The 23,340-nt window shown below is 40.3% G+C and overlaps 1 protein-coding gene across 1 annotated transcript; it reads left to right on the plus strand.

The window, feature by feature from the left end:
- Positions 1-10,420: 10,420 nt before the first annotated feature.
- On the plus strand, positions 10,421-12,386 carry LOC132034533 (cation/calcium exchanger 1). The gene has a single exon (XM_059424940.1). The coding sequence runs from the start codon at positions 10,554-10,556 to the stop codon at positions 12,267-12,269; it is 1,716 nt and encodes a 571-aa protein (XP_059280923.1). The 5' UTR covers positions 10,421-10,553; the 3' UTR covers positions 12,270-12,386.
- Positions 12,387-23,340: the final 10,954 nt, after the last annotated feature.

Genomic DNA, 23,340 nt, shown 5'->3' on the forward strand with positions numbered 1-23,340 from the left:
ACTTTACATAGTCAATAGGGATAGTTCCACTAGAGAGTAGTTGTCTCACGGTATTACGTCTCCGTCGTATGTGATGAGATTTTTCGTTGTACATAACGCTCCCTGCCCTGCCTATTGCTGCTTGACTATCACAATGTATGCATATAGGTACCAGAGGTTTGGGCCAGAATGAAATATCTTCTAAGAAATTCTGGAGCCATTCAGTCTCTTCACCGGCCTTGTCTAAAGCTATAAATTCAGATTCCATCGTAGAACGGGCGATGCACGTCTGTTTGGATGATTTCCAAGACACTGCTCCACCCCCAATTGTGAAAACATATCCACTCGTGGATTTAACTTCAGATGATCCAGTGATCGAATTTGCATCATTATATCCCTCAATCACGGCGGGATATTTGTTATAATGCAAAGCATAGTCTTGGATATGTTTCGTATACCCAAAACTCATTTCATTGCCATCCGGTGAGTTTGATTGGGATTACTTGAACCGACTCAATTTGCTAATAGACACGCTATATCTGGTCGCGTACAATTCATGATATACATCAAACTTCCCAATACTCTTGCATAATCCAATTGTGAGTCACTTTCACCTTCGTTCTTCTGAAATGTATAGCTCACGTCAATTGCAGTCTTGGCAACATTGAAATCCAAATACTTGAAATTGGCAAGTACTCTCTCAATATAGTGAGACTGCGATAATGCTAGACTTTGTGGAGTTTTATGAATTCTGATTCCTAAGATCAAATCAACAACTCCTAAGTCCTTCATATCAAATTTGCTAGCCAGCATGTGCTTAGTAGCATTTATATCGGCAATATCTTTACTCATTATCAACATGTCATCAACCTACAAACAAACAATGACTTTATGATTTGGAGTGTTTTTAATGTAAACACATTTGTCACATTCGTTGATCGTAAATCCATTTGCCAACATTGTTTGGTCAAATTTAGCATGCCATTGTTTGGGTGCTTGTTTAGTCCTAAAGTGACTTAACAAGTTTGCACACTTTCCCTTCTTTACCAGGAATCACAAATCCCTCAGGTTGTTCCATGTAAATTTCTTCCTCCAACTCTCCATTTAAGAAAGCTGCCTTAACATCCATTTGATGGATTTCAAGACCATGTACGGCCGCCAGTGCCACTAACACCCGAATAGATGTTATCCTTGTTACCGGCGAGTATATGTCAAATTAATCAAGGCCTTCTTTTTGTCTATAACCTTTGACCACAAGTCTTGCCTTATATTTGTCAATAGTGCCATCAGCTTTCATTTTCCTTTTAAAGATCCATTTTGATCCTGAAGATTTATTTCCATGAGGAAGATCAACCAATTCCCATGTATGGTTGTTCAAAATTGATTCAATCTCACTATTGATTGCCTCTTTCCAAAATGCTGAATCAGAAGAAGACATCGCTGCTTTAAATGTTTGAGACTCATTTTTAAGCAAAAATGTCACAAAATCTGGTCCAAAGGAAGTAGATGTCCTTTGACGTTTGCTACGCCTTGGATCCTCTTCACTTGGTATACTTTCCTTTGGTTCTTCCCACGGTCGTTTAGATCTTTCACTTGACGACTCACATTCAGTTATATACGGATAAATGTTTTCAAAGAATTCAGCATTATCTGATTCAATTACCGTATTAACATGAATTTCAGGATTGTCGGATTTGTGAGCCAAAAACTGACAAGCTTTGCTGTTTGTAGCATATCTAATAAAAACACAATCCACAGTTTTTGGTCCGTTTTTTGCCCTTTTCGGTAAAGGAACTTGTACCTTTGCTAAACACCCCCACACTTTAAAATATTTCAAGTTGGGTTTTCTTCATTTACATAGTTCATATGGAATAGATTGTGTTTTGCTGTGGAGCACCCTGTTGAGTATTCGGTTAGCTGTAAGGATAGCTTCCCCCAACAAGCTCTGCGGTAAACCGGAACTTATTAATAAAGCATTCATTATTTCCTTTAATGTTCGGCTTTTCCTTTTCGCAATTCGATTTGATTGTGGTGCGTAGGGGGCAGTAGTTTGATGAATAATTCCATATTCTAAACATATCTCTATAAAAGGAGATTCATATTCTCTACCCCTATCACTTCTAATCATTTTTATCTTTTTATTCAATTGATTTTCTACTTCGTTCTTGTATTGCTTACATGCTTCAATTGCTTCATCCTTACTATTAAGCAAATACACATAATAATATCGAGTGCAATCGTCAATAAAAGTTATAAAACACTTTCTCCCACTACGAGATGGTATTGACTTCATATCACATATATCTGTGTGGATTAAGTCTAAAGGATCTGAACTCCTATTAATAGACTTATATGGATGTTTAACAAACTTAGATTCAACACAAATTTCACATTTTGATTTATTACACTCGAATTTAGGCAATACTCCTAAATTAATCAATTTTCGTTTGTTTTGTAGTTGACATGTCCTAAACGAACATGCCATAAATCATTTGACTCCAATAAGTAAGACGAAGCTGAATTCTTATTAATACTGTCAACAACCATTACATTTAGTTTGAAAAGGCCCTCGGTGAGGTATCCCTTTCCTATGAACATCTCATTCTTAGTTATTACAACTTTCTCACTAACAAGCACGCACTTAAACCCATTTTTGACAAGTAGTGCGACTGAAACTAAATTCTTCCTAATTGTAGGAACGTGCAGAACATTGTTGAGAGTCAGCACCTTGCCGAAAGTCATCCTCAGAAGTATCTTCCCATATCCTTCAACCTTGGCTATTGCAGTATTTCCCATAAAAAGCTCCTCTTCGGGTCCAGCGGGAGCGTAGGTTGCAAATGCTTATTTTACAGAGCAAACATATCGAGTGGCACCAAAATCAAGCCACCACTCTTTTGGGTTTCTAACCAAATTGCACTCCGATAGCATTGCACACAGATCATCAATGTCATCATTCTTCTCTACCATGTTAGTTTGTCCCTTTTTTCTTGCCCTTTTTCGGGAGACGACAATCTAGGGCTTTGTGGCCAGCTTTTCCACAATTATAGCAGTTGCTCTTGAACTTTTTCTTGGCTTGCTCCTTCTTTTGTCCAGTGGACTTCTTTCTTGTCTTACTTTTTGGGGCAGCCTCTTCAACGATATTCGCTCCCATAACCGTTGGATTCCCACGCGACTTCTTCTCGGCTGTTTTGTTATCTTCCTCAATCTTGAGACGAATCACAAGATCTTCCAACTTCATTTCTTCGCGCTTGTGCTTTAGATAATTTTTGAAATCTCTCCACAAAGGAGGCAACTTTTCAATCATTGCAGCCACTTGAAACGCTTCGTTAACTACCATACCTTCAAAGAATAAGGTCATGAAAAAGAAGTTGAGGCTCTTGAACTTGGGTTCCAACGGTTCTGCTGTCTATCATTTTATAGCCTAGAAACTTGGCAACCACAAATTTTTTCAAGCATGCGTCTTTAGTCTTATGCTTCTTCTCAAGTGCATCCCACAATTCTTTCAAAGTCTTCATAGAACCGTAGACGTGAATCTGCCTGTTTCCACTCCTCAGCAATCATAAAGTTTTCATTGTCCAGCATATCGGTGGTAGGCACTGGAGGGTCTTCGTTGGTGAACTTCTGCATACCAAGAGTGGTAAGCCAAAAGAACACCCTTTGCTGCCATCCCTTGAAGTTGGCTCCAGAAAATTTCTCCGGTTTTTCCGCCAGTGGCACAGCAGTTCGGCTTGTTGCCGCAAATACGAAGTATAGTAGCGCTTTCAATTGTCATTTCTTTTCACTGTCAAGATTGACAAATTGTTTTAATAATCAGAATAGCAAACTTTTCACAACAACAACGATGAAGTTTTTATGTTCTTCAATTCGTTTATGAACTTTAATATTCCAACGAAGTTTTTATATCTTCAAGTCAGAACACGAAATTTCATACGGAGTAGAAAACCACACAGGTTTTAGTCTCCAAAACAGAATATAGATTAATATATAAAATATAATTTCCTTAAGATTGTTATTAATCTATATTACGAAATTATTTTGAAACAAGAGGATTTGTAAAAATTCCGTAAAAACAAGAACTTTGTAAACCGAAAGAATAAAAACCGTAAAATGGAAAATATCAAAATAGTATCCGAAAAATATTTTTAAGGAAGAAAATCGAGCCCACTGAATGCACAGTGTGTCCTTAAGGAAATTATTCCCCTCAAGTACCCGAGGTTAATGGAATACATCCTCCCAGGATAGAACGATCTTACTCACCGGTGTATCGGTACCTAAAACCACAGTGTCAGCGAACCACTCACCGGCAGTAAATTACACTAGAATTTATTTGTGCAGAAGAAGAAGTTTTGAAGTTTTGAAGTTCAGAAAATTCGTAAGAAAAAATCTGAGGAATCAAACGAATTTATAGCCATGGAAGTACTGTTTCTGAAGGTTTGCAACCCTTCAGAACAGTCACTTTAAAACGGGCCAGAATTTTAAATAAAATCTGGGAGAGAAATAGGTCGCGGGTCAGACACGCAGATCCGGGTCACTAACGGGTCAGGATTTGGATAATTTAATTAATTAATTAATTAATAATTAATTAAATAATTAAAATTAAAGAAAATTTGGTCCAAAAAGATTATCAATCAAATCATTTGACCAAATCCAAAGCTGAACCGAGCGACGACGACGACGCGAGAGGAGACCCTCTTCTTAAACAAAAAGGAGTGCTTCTACTTTTAAGTAGGAGAACTTTTCTTTCCACTACCAATGAGAGACAAATGCTTATTTCATAAAGTAAGAGGGAACAACTCATTTTCCCTCCACTTATTAACAAAATTTTCCCTCAATTTCCCATTCAACCTATCAATTAAACCCAACAATTTTAAGGTCTATTTTTTCACCATATTGTTATGAGAAGAATTGCAATTGTAGTATTTCTCAGGTAGTTTTTGAAAATCTAAATTGTAATTGTAAAATATTAAATTTATCTAATCCAGTTTAGCTCCGAAGATTAGTAAACATGACTCTCGAGAAGCGAAACAGGACAACTAATATAGAACGGAGGGAATAAATAAGTAAAAACCTAATGGGCGCACAAGATAGTAAAAACCTAATGGGCGCACAAGATATTATTTTCCATTTAACGACGATCTTTTTATCTTTGTGGCCAAAAGGATAGACAGTCTTCCACAACAACTTTTATTAGTAATTAGCTTTTGGAAGAATTACCAACGCAATTCCGTAAGATCATTAATAAAATCTTAAATCTACATGAGAACAGGGAACCTAAAGACCTAAGAAGGAAAATATAAAATGCATAGTTATCAGCGACGTCTAAGTCTTGGGTATATATTACTCCCTCTGTCTCAATTTATATATTGTTAGAATATTATGTAAATATTTAGTTACCATCTTTATTGATGTAAATATATTAGAAGAATATTCTAGGCCACCATGTAAATATATTAGAAGAATATTTAGTTATCATTATGGTTAGGTGTATATTTAGTTACCTTCATTAAAGCCTATGATCTTTGTATATATACACATGTTGACAAAGATTAAGGCAAGCAGATTATTACCTTCTTACATGGTATCGTACTAGGGCACGATTCTCGTCTCTCTCTCTTCCTCCATCTCTCGCGTCAACATCATCATCTTTCTCCCACAATCACCCATTACCACCGATTCCTCCTCATCCGACTCCACCAAGTCCTTCTTCTACCCAAATTTTCCTTGGTCGTCTCCAACATCAAAAATCACATCTCCATTACTCTTGAGATGGAAAAACATCCAATACGGGACACGGGCGAACTCTTCAAAATCCACGCCAAGTCCCACAGAGTCCTCCACCATATCATTCCACCCCTGAGTCCAGAAAGAAAAAATGCCCAAACCGATGCCGAAAAAAGAGTTATGGTCGACTTGATGCCACTACGGTTCTTCAATGGATTTATGCTACCATCTCTACCGACCTATTGCATACTATCCTTGAACCCGACTTCACTCGCACGGAAGCTCGGGAATGTGACGCGCGACATATTCCAAGACAACAAAAATTCTCGAGCCGTCACTCTTGAGCATGAATTTTCTCACACTAATATGAAGGATTTTTCTAATGCTTCCATGTATTGCCAACGACTCAAGATTCTATCCGATCAACTCAAGAACGTCAGTGCTCCAGTCTCCAACAACCGTCTCGTCCTTCAAATGGTAGCCGACTTACGACGCCTATAAGCGCGGGTACACTCATCCGTCAAAGCAATCCCCTTCCTCTCTTTTATCAAGCCCGTTCCATGCTCATTCTTGAAGAAACAGGCTTTACCAAACAGCTTGCCACGGGATCCATCAAGGTTACGATTGCTCTGGATTACGACGATAACCCCTCTTCCGGAAATAACTGAACAAACTGTCGAATAACAATGGTAAAAGGAATCAAAACCGTAGCAACAATGGTGGAAAGAACCATGGCAGAGTAGGCGGTGGCAATAGAGAAGAACAACCGAAACAATAGTGGTTTCGGCCATGACGCGGCCTGTTAAAGCGACCACGACCAAAGAACAATAGCGGCCACTGACGGGGAACGCACAGCAACGGGCAGTCCCTACACGCCGTGGTCTCGTGCCTCCTTGTCCGTATCCAACTACTCCACGCTACGTACAAACACTCTACGCAGGCAAAAATGGGCATACTTGGGCCACGTCCATCACAAGCTTACCACCGACGTTCAACCCACTCCAACCGATATTTCGAGGCAAATACGCACACACTCAAGGCTCACCCCTCCGACGCAAATCGGGTACACGGATACCGCAGCCTACTTCATATGACATCCGCGCAAGGTAACTCCCCGTCTTTATTTTAATTGAGCAATAATCGTGATATAATTGTCGAATGGTCATTCAATTCCAATTCATGGTTATGGGTCATACCAACTTAGCTCCCCCTAACCCACCTTTAGCCTTAAAAATGTTCTTCATGCTCCTAATCTTATCAAGAACCTAGTCTCGGGCCGCAAATTCACCATAGATAACCCGCTCGTCGAATTTGATCCTTTTGGTTTTCCGTGAAGGATTACCGACGGGGATGCGTGTCTTAATAAGATGATATTCGGGTAAGATTTATCCCATTACCACCAAACCACCATCATCTTTTACACCTTTTTAACTTCATCTATGTGACACGATCGTCATCATCCGGAGCACCTCGTTTTAGACTCCCTTAGGCAAAATAAATTTATTAAATGTAATGGACCGATTAAGTCTCATGTTTGTCATTCCCCGCACTCTTGGAAAAACGATTAAATCACATTTGTCGCATCTCATTCACAAACATGTATGCCATTTTATATTATCCATAGTGATCTTCGGACATCTCCCGCTTACAGCTCTTCGGCCACAAATATTATGTTTTGTTCTTGGATGATTACTCTAATTTTTTGTGGACATTTCCCTTATCAATTAAGTCTCAAACGTTACCCACTTTCTTAGTCTTTCGAAATTTCATTCGCACTCACCCAACGAGAAATAAAGAATATCCAACGTGATAAAGCAGGAATTTGATAACGGTCCACTCGGGAGTTTTGTAAATCTAATGGCTTGTCTTTTCGCCTCTCCTATCCTCATACCTCATCATAAAATGGAAAGGCCGAGAGAAAAGTTCGAATAATAAACAACATGGTTCGTACTTTACTCACTCATGCATTTTCACCTCCTTCTTTTTGGCATCATGCATTACAAATGGCCACCTACCTCCTCAACATTCTTCCTCATAAAGGATTAGCCTATCAATCTCCTCTCAAAGTACTCTATCACAAAGACCCATCCTATTCTCATCTTCGAGTGTTCTATTGCCTATGTTACCCCTATTCCCATCTAATACCATTAACAAGCCTTCAAGCCCCTTCCACCCTACGCGTGTTCTTAGGCTATCCATCCCATCATCGTGGTTACAAACGTTATGATTTATCATCCAAGAAAATCATCATAAGTCGTCATGTCATGTTCGATGAAAACCTAATTTCCTTTTGCTAAGCTACATACTCCCTTAGATCGTCACCATTATGATTTTCTTCCGGGATGCATTTAACCTTCCTTACGTAATCCACCATTTACCCTCGCAAACAACCCACCTTCCGCCGCCATATTCACGCTCCACCGGTCCTAAGAACACCACCCACGCCGCCACATCCGCCTCACCCTCACTGCCATCGTCTGCCCCCCCGTCCGCGCGCGCGGCCCACCGTCCTCTCCCGAAATTCAAAACCAATCACTGGTGAGTCACGGTATTGTCAAGCCTAGCCTAAAATACAGCCTTTCATCACTCGCTATTCAAATCTCCTTCTCATAACCCCGTGTTCCATTTTTACGGACCGAATAGAAAAATGGCTAAGTAAGATGAACATAAGGCTCTTTATTAAAAATAAGACGCTGAATTAGAAGGCTTGCCCATCTAACGTGTACGTTATTCTATTTCATGTGAATTTTTAGAGATAAAGAACACTCGACTAAGCCTTTTCGAGAGCAAGATAAAGTTCGCGACTTCTAAAGCGATGGCAAAACTCGAAGAAGCGTGGCTTTGTGGTGATACGTTTAGCCCAGTGGTGAAACCGACGACCATCCGCACTGTTCTCAGTCTATCCCTCTCTAATGCTTGGCCTATTCACCAACTTGATGTGAAAAATGCATTCTTACATGGTGAACTCGAGGAAACTATCTACATGCATTAACCCGTGGGTTTCCGAGACCCTACACATCCTGACTATGTCTGCTTACTAAAGAAGTCCTTATATGGCCTCAAGCAAGCTCCCCGGGCCTGGTACAAACGATTTGCTGACTATGTTTCTAGTATTGGTTTCACCCACAGCAAGTCTGATCATTCTCTGTTCATCTACCGGTGGTATTGATATGGCGTATCTTCTTTTGTATGTGGATGATATCATCTTAACTACCTCCTCTCGATGATCTTCGTAAGTCTATCATGACACTTCTCAACTCTGAATTTGCTATGAAGGATTCCCAGGACCACTGAGCTATTTCTTGGGAATAGCAATTACTCGTCATGCGTGTGGTTTATTTTTATCTCAAAAAGAAGTACGCCGAAGAGATCATAGAACGAGCTAGCATGTCGTCTTGTAGGCCAAGTACCACGCCGCCGACACCAAACCGAAGTTAAGTGCCACCTCTACCTCACCATTTAAGGATCCTTCACTTTATCGCAGCACATGGTGCGGGGGCAATATCTCACGTTCACGAGACTCGGACATTTGTATCTTTGTGCACAGATTTGTCTATTCATGTATAACACGATGGAGGTCTACATGAATGCTCTCAAACGTATTGTGCGCTATATTAAGGGCACCTCGATCATGGCTTGCATCTTTATCCATCTAAACCCACCACTCTCATTTCGTATACGGATGCATTGGGGTGGGTTCGGATACCGATGCGTTCAACTTCGGTTATTGTGTCTTTCTTGTGATAATCTCATTTCTTGGTCCGCCAGCGGTAGGCTACTATGTCTCGATCTAGCGCGGAGGCCGAATATCGAGGGGTAGCCAATGTTGTTGCTGAGTCTTGTTGGCTACGCAATCTGTTTCTAGAACTTCATTGTCCAATACGAAAGGCTACGTTGGTGTATTGTGATAATGTTAGTGCTATATATCTATCTGGCAATCCTGTTCAACATCAACGCACTAAGCATATCGAGATGGATATTCGCTTCGTCCGTGAACAAGTTGCTCGTAGTCATGTATGTGTCCTACATGTCCCATCGCGCTATCAGATCGCGGACATATTTACTAAAGGTCTTCCCTTGGTTCTATGTGAAGATTTTCGCGATGCCCCTAAGCGCAAACCTCCCGCTTCGACTGCGGGGGTGTGTTAGAATATTATGTAAATATTTAGTTACCATCTTTATTGATGTAAATATATTAGAAGAATATTCTAGGCCACCATGTAAATATATTAGAAGAATATTTAGTTACCATTATGGTTAGGTGTATATTTAGTTACCTTCATTATAGCCTAGGATCTTTGTATATATACACATGTTGACAAAGATTAAGGCAAGCAGATTATTACCTTCTTACATATATCGATGTTCAGATTTCGAGAATCAAAGAGTTTAATTTTGATTGTGAATTCAAGCATAAAATGTTTAAACTTTTTAAAATAAATTTTACATATTTAGAAACTACGTGAAAAGTACTATAATTTACAATAATTGATAATTCAAAATATTTAAAACAAATATATGAAAAATTTACGGACAAAAAAGACTTGTTTGAATCTCAAAATCCGAAAGGTGTCGCATGAATTAGGACAAAGGGAGTACAAGTTTAAGTGCCCAAGGAATAAAGGAAACAAAGAAGAAATATAAAGAGTATTTATTTTACAGTAATTATATGTAAAAACATGAAGTCACGCACCGCTATCTGTGATGTGCTTCATGTTGCGAATATATAGAAGTTAAAATTTGACTCTGAATTTTTCCGACTTAAAATAATTAATTTAGCTAAAAGTTGACATATAAAAAGGTAAGGCCACTTGAATACCATATAGATTTGTTCCCTTCTCTTCCCATTCATTATGATGCATATTTTTCCATTCCATTTCAAGCCCAGATCAGCTCTTTCTATAATCCTCAACACCTCTTTCCTCTTTCTACTCTTGCTTTACACTCTCACTTCCAACGGTTTTAGCCAATCCCAAAGACACATACATTTATCAAAGACTAATAATGACTGCTCCGACTTACATAAACATAGTGATTCACAATCTAAATGTGCCTACATAAAAGCAAACAGTTCTTGCTCTGGAAAAGGGTATTTGAATTATCTTGAGTTCTTCTACTGCACCTTAGGCTGGTTTCCACAACTAGGATACTGTCTCCTACTTGTATGGCTTGTTTTGTTGTTTTATTTGTTGGGTAATACAGCAGCTGAGTACTTCTGCCCTTCTGCAGAAGGCTTATCCAAAGTCATGAATCTTTCCCCTGCGATAGCTGGAACGACTCTTCTCCCTCTAGGAAATGGGGCTAATGATGTCTTCTCTAGTATCATCTCCTTCACGCGATCCAGCAGTGGCAGCGTTGGGCTTAACAGTGTCTTAGGGGGTGCATTATTCATTTCTTGTTTCGTCGTGGGAGTCATAAGTATACTCGTGTCGACTACCCAAGGCCTAACCATTGATAAGCCAAGTTTCATTAGAGATGTGTTGTTCATCATATTCTCACTATCATGTCTCCTTGGGATCGTTGTTTTCGGGGGGGTTACTTTATGGATAGCAATATGTTTCTCTTGTATTTATGTCCTTTACATTTGTGTGGTTTGCGCTATGCATTTCTTTAGTAAGAGGGAAGCAGTTAAAAATGTAAATTCACCTACCAATTCTATTCCTGCTACGAGTATGTACCTCGGCAAAGAAGATGAATATATTGGGGTACCATTGTTAGGGTGTATTGATGAGGAAAAGGGTTCCGCATCACGTCCTAGTGAGGAACAAGCAGCACAAGTAAATTGCTCATCATCTTGCTGCAAATTCTTAAATCATTTTCTTGGTGTTTTGGAACTGCCCCTTTACTTGCCAAGAAGGCTGACCATCCCTGTTGTTAGTGAGGAAAGTTGGTCCAAGCCAATGGCTGTAATTTCAGTAACGTTGGCACCAATTCTTGCAGCAACCGTTCTAAGCACTCCAAGAGAAAGCATGAATTCCAGAGCAAGCTTAGCCATTGGCATGATATCAGTTTTTGTAGGGCTTATTCTAGGGAATCTTGCATTTTTGTCTACAAAAAGATCTAGTCCTCCAACGAAATGCTTGTTTATTTGGCTTCTTGGAGGGTTTGTTATGAGTACTACATGGACATATATGCTTGCCCAAGAATTGGTCTCGATGCTAGTCTCATTTGGATATATTCTAGGGATAAACCCTTCAATTTTAGGACTCACAGTCCTAGCTTGGGGTAACTCAACTGGGGATCTGATATCCAATGTTGCCATGGCATTGAATGGTGGAAAAGATGGGGTGCAAATGGCGATATCGGCTTGTTATGCAGGACCACTATTCAATACCTTGATTGGTTTAGGGGTATCCCTTGTGCTTGCATCATGGTGGGAGTATCCAACTCCCTACGTGGTTCCAAAAGGTCCTTTCCTCTGTGAAACTTTGGGATTTCTTGTTGTGGGCTTACTATGGGCTCTTGTCATTTTGCCTAAGAGAAATATGCAACCTGATCACTCTCTTGGTGTTGGACTTCTCGCAATTTACTTCTGCTTCTTGTTTCTAAGGTTTACAAAAGGTTTCTAGTATATATGGAGTTTTTCCAATGATTCATACAGCAATTATATGAATTTTTATATTCTGAAAAGAACAAGGATGTTTATACGAAATACAGGGCTTGTACAATAAACAGTATTTAATTAACTGGTTGACTCATATGGTGAAAATTCTTCAAATTTCTTTTTCAATATTCCGATAATCACGCATAAAAATTTATATTTCAAGGTTCTGCCAGTGGCAGAACCAGGATTTTCACTAACATGGTTCAAAATATGTAGAAGTGAACACACGAAGAAGTCAAAGGGCTCAACATCTACTAAATATACATAAAATATAATTTTCAACTATATATAAACAATGTAATTTTACGCCGAAGGGATTCGAACCCCCTTGGCTATACCTGGCTCCGCCCCTGGTTCCTGTTACAACAAATACGCAATATACGCCCTTCAAGCACAACATCATATCAGATTTAGTTCAGCTCAATCATCAGACGGTTGTATATATCCTACATATCATTTATTCATTTTTTTTCTTATAAGGATTAGTCCAGAGACTTTTAGTGTTGGCCCAAAAATGCTTAACGGTCTGGATGACTCAATTAGTGTTGATATCTAATTTTATTCTCTCTTCACCATATTAATTCTCTTGAGCTTCTATTTTACTTAAATGATTGTAGTAATACTTTTATCATTCTTTTATAAATTATAACAAGCAGTAATGCGCCTTCATTTTTTTTATCATGTACGTACCTTTTTTATCAAAAGCTTTTCAATCTATTTCTAAATTGTTAGAGGCATTTAATCCAATTGTTATCTCTCATTCCATGCATTCAAATTAAAAATTATTTAAAATTATCATCTTGCATTTATTATTGCTTACATTACTCAGTTTAGCAACCCAAAACTCAATTACCTAAACAATTTGCAATGTGTTCAGCCGCCGAATCCTAACTCAAAAATAGCCCAAAAATGAGAAGAAACCACAAATAGCTGCCCATAGATGGCTATACATCTTAGTTAAAATTAGGTACCTGAGTATTCAGGGTAACAAAATAAAACAGGTTTATTTTAAATTTACAGTTAATATGGGCTGCTAATTAAGTTAATTATTCTTTAATTTATATGGTTCGTGTTATTTTTTTTTTCCAGGTGCAAAAATTTCTAAATAGTCATTCATATTCAATAACTATTGTAACTTCTACAACTTTGCTTTTAGAAATTTGAGACTTCAAGGTCGATGGAAGTGTACATGAACTACATTATCTTTTAATTTCTAGCACCAAAATGAGAGACTTCATAAAAGATATGGTAGCGATTACGAGGCTGTTAAACCTAATATAGAATTCTATAATTGGCTTGGTTGAGTTATCATACTATAAGCTGATGTTGTCAACAAAAGAGAAAAAAAAAAAAAAAACATAAGCAGTTGAGATGTGTACTTTAACAGCCAGTTGATGCATATAGACTAAAGATCATTCTTTTTGGATAATGTTAGAGATTAAAAGGATTAAGAAAGCAAAAAGGATAAGAAAGGGATTACTGGGTGATACAAAATTATCTCATCAACCAAGACCTGTTGAAGGAACATGAGGATTAATATTCCTTCGTGTGGTAATACATATGTAGTTTGGTGACAAGTCTAAAACTCTTGAACAATGAACAAACAACAATTTTGAATTTTTGCTGCTTCTTTATGAATAAGTATCCCAATTAAAAGCTATTTTCATATGAGAATTCCAATTTTTAAACATATTGCACCTCTGTGAAAATTCATAACTTCTTCTATGCCTTGACCCTGAGGGAATTGCCGAACTACTAAACATTTTATAGGGTCTCCTTCAATAGTTGTTCACCTAATATAAGCGATACTGGCAACTCCTTTTGGATGTCTTCTTTTATTTCCATAATAACAACTTCATATATGAATCATTTTATGTTCCATGGTTTCAGAATTACCTCCTGATACAAAATGCTTTCTTTCTAATAGTTTGATCTTACATGTTCTTTAAGTTTCTAGATTTTTCATTTAAGTGTGGGCTTTTCACTTTAAATTTGTAGTTATTGTTCCTATTGTATTGGAAAAAATTCATGGAATACAACTGGACGTATGCCATGGAGACACGTGTCAACATGAGTGAGTCAGATCTGAGTCAGCGCTCAGTGCCTCTGGAGGTGATCTAATGACTCCGTAGGCTAAAGAGGATTCGAGCTCTCGATGGTCCGTGGGAATGATATGGCACGGGTTTAGGAGGCCAATGGTCGCACCTTCCACGGGGCATTAATAAGCATTATTGTCCTCTTTATTGTCCATCACTACTATGGCACAGATATGTATTATTAATAGGGGCATAATTCATCGAATGTGTACCCCTTAGTCCAAGTATAAATAGTACCTATCATTTCATTGTAAGGGACACGAAATAAGAGAAACATATACAATACACACTCAAAACTTGCATTATTGGCTAGCTTCTTGTTTCAATTCAGCTTGTTGGTATTGCAATCAATAGATTGCCCGGAGACTCGAGCTCAAAGCTTCAGCCTATCCTAATTCTTTACTTTTTTTTATTATATTTCACTTATGGTAATTTCAACTACAAATTACATTGTTATTTTGTCACATTTGATCCACGTGTCCTTAACCACGTATACATATTCAACTGTACCAATTTATGGCTAAACAGTGTGGTGCCCACCGTGCGGCCAAGGCAATTGTGGTATCATTGTGACCCTGTCCTTTGCACTAACCCTTTTAAAATTCTATTTTATCTCTAGCACCAATTTTAGGTATATCAGGAGTTAACAACAACCTAAATACTGCGAGACGTTGCTGGCAACGAATGGTTAGGCCCGGATGGTCTTCCATTTCGCGATCCTATAGCAGATTTGCCAACCCAGAGCGTGGACAGTGTAGCCCTAGGAGACGGTCAGACCCAACAATCTACCGGGGACCAAATTCCTACCGACGAAACCCCCGTAGAGGCAATGCAGACCATAAGGGAACAAAATCATGTACTAAGGGCAGAAATAGAAGAGATGAGGCAATTCATCACCTCGCTTTCATTCAACCCTACCACCAGGACTATAGCTCCTGGTGAGTCACCTTTGGCCTCGACAAATGGCAATAACGCTACCAGTGAAGGTCAGACGGAGACAAGGAACGGCGATGCACCGTGAGGTTAGTCTGCCCCAGGAGATCTTTTCCAAAGACAGGTCTTGCGGTCCATGAAGGAAATTACTGGCAAGGCGGACAAGACCGTCAGAGAAGGTGAGAAGAACGCTAAGGTATTCCAGCGGCGTCTGAGCCAGATTCTGGGGGCTCTTCTAGTCATAGAAGGTCTGGACGCGAAGAAGTATATCCAGTTGGCATACAAACCCGAGGCTGCCTGGAGCTGATCCCGAAAAGATTTAAGATGCCGAGCATACCGAAATATGACAAGACGATAGACCCGCAGGAGCATGTAATGGCTTACACTATGGCGGTCAAGGGAACGATTTGAGGAAAAAGAAATAGTCAGTTCTGATTAAGAGGTTCGGTGAAACACTCACTAAAGGGCCTTTGACCTGGTATTCTCTACTGCCTAAGCATTCGAGTAGCTCATTTGCCATGCTAGCCAATATGTTCATCAAGACGAATGCGGGAGCCCGAAAGGTGAAAACTAGGAAAGTGGATAGTTTCTGTATTTCTCAAGGAGAATCGGAGCTACTCGAGGATTTTGTCACCTGGTTCCAGAAAGAGCAAAAGCTTCTGCCTGCAGTCTCGGACGAATGGGCCGCCAAGGCTTTTACCAAGGGCTTGAATCCTTAGAATTCCAAGCCACAATCTGGGAAGATATGCATAACAGGTACGAATCAAATATCCGAGTGGAAGATGACCTACTCGAGACTCCTGCCAGAGAACTTCCCAAAAAGACGGATAAGGGATTCAGGCCGGATCAAAATTCATCAAAAAATTATTTTCAGCCTTACCCTCCTCCCGAAACATCTTGTGGTGTGGACAAGGTTATCGTTCTTTGGAGAAGCCAAATGCAAACAAGAAAGAAAATCACGGCAGAAATAATCACAGTTTGCAGAACCAAGATAAGGGTAACTCTCTCGGTTCCTCTTCGAAGGGATCGAAAAACTCGAAACTTTCCAATTACACTTTTACGATTGATGAAGCACAGATGGTGGATCTGTTGAGGACCCATCCAGTGTCACGTCCTCTGAAACCTCTTCGATCTGACCCTAACACTATGGATCAAACCGTATCGTGCGACTTTCATAGCACTTAGGGGCATAAGATGGCGGATTTCAGACATCTCCGAGAAGAGGTGGTAGGAAAATAGGGGACATCTTCGAGAGTTCTTGAGTGAAAGGGATAGGAACAATTACGATAGAGTTGGACCGACAAAAGAGAAGGTCACTCTGGATGCCCCTCTGCACGTCATAAACATGATTTTAGCAGGTTTTTGATTGTCGGTACTACCTTCACAGCAGCCAAGAAAACAAAGATCTCGGGCATAAGATAAAAAAGAATCCGAGAATATTCGGATGAATACACCATCACTTTTACTGATGAAGATGCAGTTGGCATCGTCATACCATATAATGATGCCCTATTTATCACTGTGTCCATTGATTGCTTCAAAGTAAAAGGTGTGTTGGTTGATCCGAGAAGTTCGGCCAACATTATCCACTAGAAAGTGGTGGAAGAAATGGAAATGCTGGAAAAAATCGTATCAGTTGCAAGGACCCTCACTGGTTTTAACATGTTGAGTGAAACTACAAAAGGGGAGATCAATTTTCCTGTGGAACCGGATGAGTCGTAAAGGAGACCAAGTTCTATGTGATTGATGGTGACATGCGCTATAATGCAATATTCGAGAGATCATGGCTCCATGATATGAACGCAGTTCCTTCGAATTTTCACTTGCTAGTAAATTTCGTACTCCGGAAGGAATCAAGGAGGTCAAGGAGGAGCAACCAGTAGTGAAAGAGATGTTTGTTATTAAGGAGCCAAAGTTCGGTGAAGCAGCCGGGGATGACAAATAGCAGTCACAGGAGCCAGAACCCGTCCCTAATGCAATCCAACAAACTCTTTCTGATGAGGTGGTAGAGATGGGTCCGAAAAATGAGCTCCTAAAAAGCACCAGGTTCTGAGGTACTTTGAGGTGCCTGATGATTCCGACGCCACAAAATCAACGGCCAAGGAACTCGAGCAGATCACTTTGCATCATGAGTTACCGGAAAGTAAGGTATATCGGGGCACGGGGCTGACCCAAAGCTCAGGGAAATAATTCTTTAATATCTTAAAGCTACATCAATTGTTTTGCTGGTCCCATAAAGATATGACAGGTATTCCTCCGGAGGTTGCAACCACAAGCAGGGCCTGGACCTCAGGTTCCCACCTGTATGATAGAAAAAGCTGCCTATAGCTAATGTTCGCAATAGGTTTGTCAAAGAAGAGGTATCTAGATTACTTAATATAGGGTCTATCTAGGATTTCAAATAACTGGATTGGTTAGAAAATGTAGTCGTAGTGCCTAAAAAAGGAAATAAGTTTAGAATGTGCAATGATTTTAAAGATCTTAATAAGGTGTCCGAGGAATTGTTCCCATTTCTGAGTATAGATCAAATGATTCATGCCATGGCTGGGCGCGAGGTAATAAGTTTTCTCGATGCGTACTCTGGGTATAACCAGATCAGGATGCACCCGGAGGACCAAGAGAAAACATCCTTGATCACAAATTTTGGAACTTATTGTTATAATATGATGCCCTTTGGGTTAAAAAAATCGGAGCCACTTATCAAAGGCTTGTGAATAAGAAGTTTGAACAGCAAATAGGGAAACTATGGAAGTTTACATAGATGACATGCTTGTTAAGAGTCTCCATGCAGGAGACCACTTGACTCATTTGCAAGAAATATTTGAAATTCTTAGGAAGTTCAACATGAAGCTTCATCCAGAGAAGTACTCCTTCGGAGTGGGCTTCGGGAAGTTCTTGGGTTTCCTAGTCTCTCAAAGAGGAATACAGGTAATCGCAAAAAAAATCAAGGCAATCGAGGATATTGCCCACTCAATGGACAACGTAAAGGCAGTGCAGCGATTGACCGATTGGATCGCATCCCTCAACATGTTCATATCTCGATCATCAGAAAAATATCATAAGTTCTTATCACTACTCAAGAAGAAAAATGACTTTGAATGGATGTCGGGGTGCCAACAGGCATTTCACGATCTAAAAGCATACCTATCCACTCCTCCGCTCATGTCAAATTCTAGGGATAGAGAACAACTCTTGGTGTACTTGGCCGTCTTGGAGGTTGCAGTAAGCCCAGTTTTGGTACGTGAAGAGAAAGACCTTTTTCCTGATTTCAGTCCGAGAATGGCTCCTTAAGCAGAAAAAGAAGACGCCTTGGTCTTGGGAACTGCTCCTCGGGTTTGGCTGCTTCATACTGACGGAGAGTCAAATGTTAAAAGAATCGTTTTGGGGATAGTTTTTCATACTCTAACCGGATCCGACCGGAGAAGTTTTGAGGCAAGCAATACACAGTGTGCCTCTAACTAACTCTAAGGCCGAGTATGAGCTTTGATTATAGGTCTTGAATTAGCCTGAGGGCTAGGCTAAGAGTTAATCGAAGCAACGTGCGACTCTTTACAGGTGGTAAATCAAGTACACGAAGTGTTCAAAGCAAAGGAGGAGTGCATGTTACGGTACTTCAAAAAGGCTTAGAAGCTGTTTTCCAGGTTTCAGGAGTGCACTATGGTGTACATACTCAGGGAAGAAAAAATGGAGGCAGATGCACTTGCTAATTTGGGTTCGTCCACAGAATCAGCAGTCTTTAACATTGAGTTAGTAGTTCAGTTACTTCATCTGGCATTAGATCCTGTAAGGTATGATGTGGTAAACTCAACAAGCTTGATCTGGTATTGGAGGAATGAGTTCTTGGATTTACCTGGGGCACGGAAAATTACCGAAGGACCTAAAAGCCTCCAAAGCTCTAAGAGCTATGGCTACCCGATATTGCATCATAGATGTAATGTTACATTTGACGTGCTATTACGGCCCGCTAGCACACTGTGTGGGTCTCGAAAAAGCCGATTACGTAATGAGGGAGGTCGATGAGGGAATCTGCGAAAATCATTCAGGTGTAGAGTCGCTGATGAGGAAAACAATAAGGGTCGGGTACTATTGGCCAAGGATAGAGAAAGATACGAAGGAGTTTGTCCATAGATGCGACAAGTGCCAATGGCATGCACAAATGTTGCACCAGCCGTGGGAAGAATTGCATCCGATTGTGTCTCTATGACCATTTATGAAGTCGGGGATGGACATAGTCGGACCTCTGCCTTCTGGTTCAGACAGGTAAGATTTGTATTAGTTATGACTAACTATTTTTCTAAGTAGGTTGAAACAGAAGCCTACTAGAAGATTCGTGAGAAGGAGGTGATAGACTTCATTTGGCAATATGTCATCTACCGTTTTGGTATCCCGAAAGATATAGCTTGCGACAACGGTCCTCAGTTCATTGGGTCCAAGGTCACCAAGTTTCTCGAGGACTTGAATGTCAAATACATCACCTCCTATCCTTGTCATCCCAGTACAAACAGTCAGGCGGAATTGACCAACAAGACCATAATCCAAACCTGAAGAGGAAATTGAAAGATGCTAAAGGATCGTGGCCTGCAAACCTACCTGAGGTACTTTGGGCATACAGAACCATAGCAAAGTCAAATACCAGGGGAACACCCTTTTCCCTAGTAAATGGGGTAGAGACATTAATTCCGGTCGAAGTGGGGACTCTAAGCCTGCGGTACGTACAGGCAATTGAATGGGACAATTCGGACGCAATGCTGGTTCAGTTGAACTTACTTGAAGAACATTGAGGCCTTGCATATGTTTGGACGGTGGCATAAAAATAGCGGATAAAATGGTAATACAACCACCGAACCAATCTCCGACATTTCAAAGTTAGAGACTTAATGCTTTAAAAGGTGACCTATAACACCAGGGATGCAAATGCAGGAAAGTTAGGTTCGAATTAGGAAGGACAGTATAAAATTACCGAGATCACCAATAAAGGATCATGTCAGTTGGAAGACAAAGATGGACAGAAGATTTCGAGGAATTGGAATATTAGCCATCTGAAACATTACTATGCTTAACCGGGGAAAATGTGGCCATTTGGGCTACATTCTTTTTTCCTTCTCCCGGTTTTATCCTAATTGGGATTTTCTAGTAAGGATTTTAATCAGAAAGCATTGTATGGCTTGTTATGACGTTTTTCCCCGGAGCTATTATCCAAAGGCTTGGGTCTTCATTCTTTACACCTAAACATTGGGGGCCTATATACCCCTGCCATCAGGTCTGGGCATGATCATTTTCAAGGAAGCGACACTCCTTAACATTTTTTTGTCTGGCTTCAAGCCAAAAGCATAGTAGTACCGAGGATTGCCTGGTTGATAGGACATCTTACGTATGTAGCTGGACTGACTAACTAGATGGCAAAATGTGGATTATTTTTACATTTGCATCACATTTGTAAGTCAAAGGAATCAATAAAACTTTCCTTTTTAAATTCTTTCCATTGAAAGCAAAGATAATCAAATGGGTGTTATTTATGACATACCTAAAATGAATGGGAGACGTCCTCTTCATAAGCACTATAAAAATAAGGGCCCCTCTCTTATTCGAATAAAATAAAAACCTTACGAAAGAAAAACGTTGAGTTCGATTGCCTCAAAATTCGAACACAAGTTGACCGGTATGAAGAAATCGAGTGTTACAAACGGAAAACCACTGAGGTTCCGTTAAAGAATTCAAATAACTGAACAACTTTTTCATGTGATGGCCAAAGTCCAGCAAAATTGTTGAATTCGCCTTTCGACTCAAATAAGTTGACTTTTATAAGTCTATAAGATCCTTAAGGAAACGCGATGTGATTTAAAGTTAAAACCCTCTATTTCGAGGGCGTGATCCCTTTCCTTTTTTGGGAGGATGCGAGTTGCATATGTCATAAAAATAACACATGCAAAGACAGTGTGATGCAAGAAACAAGGCAATAAGAACACCAAAACGATTCATATTATATTACAAATTCTCTGAGACTCATAGAGATCCGAAGGCAAAAGTTTACTAGTCCCCGAAAGGAACCGACACGCTCGATTTTACGGTCCGGCCACGTTTAAAAGGGAAAAAACAGAGAAAAATATGTATATACTTAAAATACTTATTTAGAAGGAAGACATAGGAACACAGGCCTGAAGATAGGAGCTAAAGCTAGGAAGATAAAGAAGCATCCCCGACAGTGGGAGGATCTACTAGGCCCTCATTCTTGGAGTTGCTTCCCTCAGAGGTGTGAAGGTCCGCCATCATAGATTCTATAGAAATGAAATCAACATAAGCATCCAGAAGGGTCGTAGAGAGATCTAGCTTATTATCCAAAGCATGTTAGAAGGCATCTCGGCGTGACTTTAGAACAACAAGGTCACGAGTTAAGCCTGCTTTGTGTCCAACAACAATACAATGGCATTGTAGCTTCACACACTAATTTTGAAGCCAAACCCTGGAAGCTTCCGAGCACCTCATTTGTCCTCGGACAATCTCTAGTTCGAGCTCTAGCTGGCGGACCCGGGCCTGAAGGTTCTGATGGTTGAAAGTCAAGGATTAAAGAGCCTCCTCCCACTCCTCCAGATTATGCTTAACCTCATCATAGTTCAACCTCAGAGAGTGCTTTAAGGACTCTGACTCACGGTGCCTTGGCCGGAGCGTCTTCACTTTTCTGCATTTTTCCCAGTTCAGTAAATCCTCCGTCGAGGAAGTTAACATTCTCTTGGCCATCTCTATCACGTTAACTGTATTTGCACGGCTCTGGAGGAGTTGGTTGGCAAGTTGTGATAGCAATATTATAAAATCGTGATCTTGTGTGCGACGAGGGGCAGAACTTTCACCAAGTTCGGTGGAGCAAGGTTGTGTTACCGCCGGCTCAGGACATGCCTCTGGTTCCTTAGGAAGTTTCGAAGGTATCTCAGAATTTTTGTCCCCACGTCATGTAGGATCCTCATTCCCTGCTTTATCATCCTCAATGTTCACAACGTCACAGTTAGCCGCTGCCACCTCCCCTTCAGGCCTCAATAATATGGCGACGAGTTCTTACTTGAGATCTAATTCCTTCAGTTGGAGTCCCAGCAGGTTGTGATGGGCTCTAGGCTCTACGCTTCTGCCTACTCGAAGCCTGAGATGTAGCATTCATGATGTTGGATAAAGCAGTTTCACTTGAAGGAATCCTCTGAGTAGACGACCTTCTCATGGGAATGCTTGAGTAGGTAGGAAGGAAACTGTGAGCATGGAGGATTTAGGGAAAAGGCATACGGGGAACGGGATTTGATGTTTTACCATGGATCTTCCCTTTCCACTAGTCAGATTTCAAGATTTTCCAGGTCTTAACAATGTTAGGAGCTCGCAACAAGTCCATTACCCAATCAAACATTTCATGCACGAAACCGGGCACCACGGGGGCGTTGCAAAGATTAGCAACGTTAACAAGCAATTCGTACATGTATAAGAGGAAAAAATAAGGGATAGTACGTTGTCAGACTTAGGGGTGCTATTCCGGGTTTTTAGGAAAGGTTCCGATAAGGCACGATTAAGGAAGTCAGTACGAATCATAATAAACCGATCATACCAGTCGCGGTTAAAATCGTCCTCGGTGCTGGTGATCATTCCACGAGAGCCTCAAGAAAACAAATGGATCATTCCTTCATATAATAGTCGGGGGGAGGAAAGCTGCATCAGATGGTCAATAGTGAAGGCCAGCCCGCCACGGTCGGTTAAGTGTTGAATGTAATAAACCGTTCTCCCCAGTTAGGGAGCAAGTTGAACAAGGCAAACTTGGTACCTGTGACAAAAGTTTTCCGTAATTTATGGGACCGGAAGCTTAATTCCAATAGTGAAAGGGTAAGTATGGATCATGGTGTAGCCCTCTACATAGTGAGTCATCCGCCCCTCCGCGCTAATCGGAAAACCCACAACCTCAGCGCCCCAGTTGCAGTCCACATATACTTGCGGGAGATTTTAACTGGTGATCAATAAACTTATTCCGTGATCAATAAA

Source organism: Lycium ferocissimum, chromosome 10 (assembly GCF_029784015.1).
Source record: "Lycium ferocissimum isolate CSIRO_LF1 chromosome 10, AGI_CSIRO_Lferr_CH_V1, whole genome shotgun sequence".
Classification (NCBI taxonomy): Eukaryota; Viridiplantae; Streptophyta; class Magnoliopsida; order Solanales; family Solanaceae; genus Lycium; species Lycium ferocissimum.

Excerpts from the sequence above, each read along its gene's own strand:
- LOC132034533 (XM_059424940.1), top strand. The coding sequence starts at position 10,554 with ATGATGCATATTTTTCCATTCCATTTCAAGCCCAGATCAGCTCTTTCT.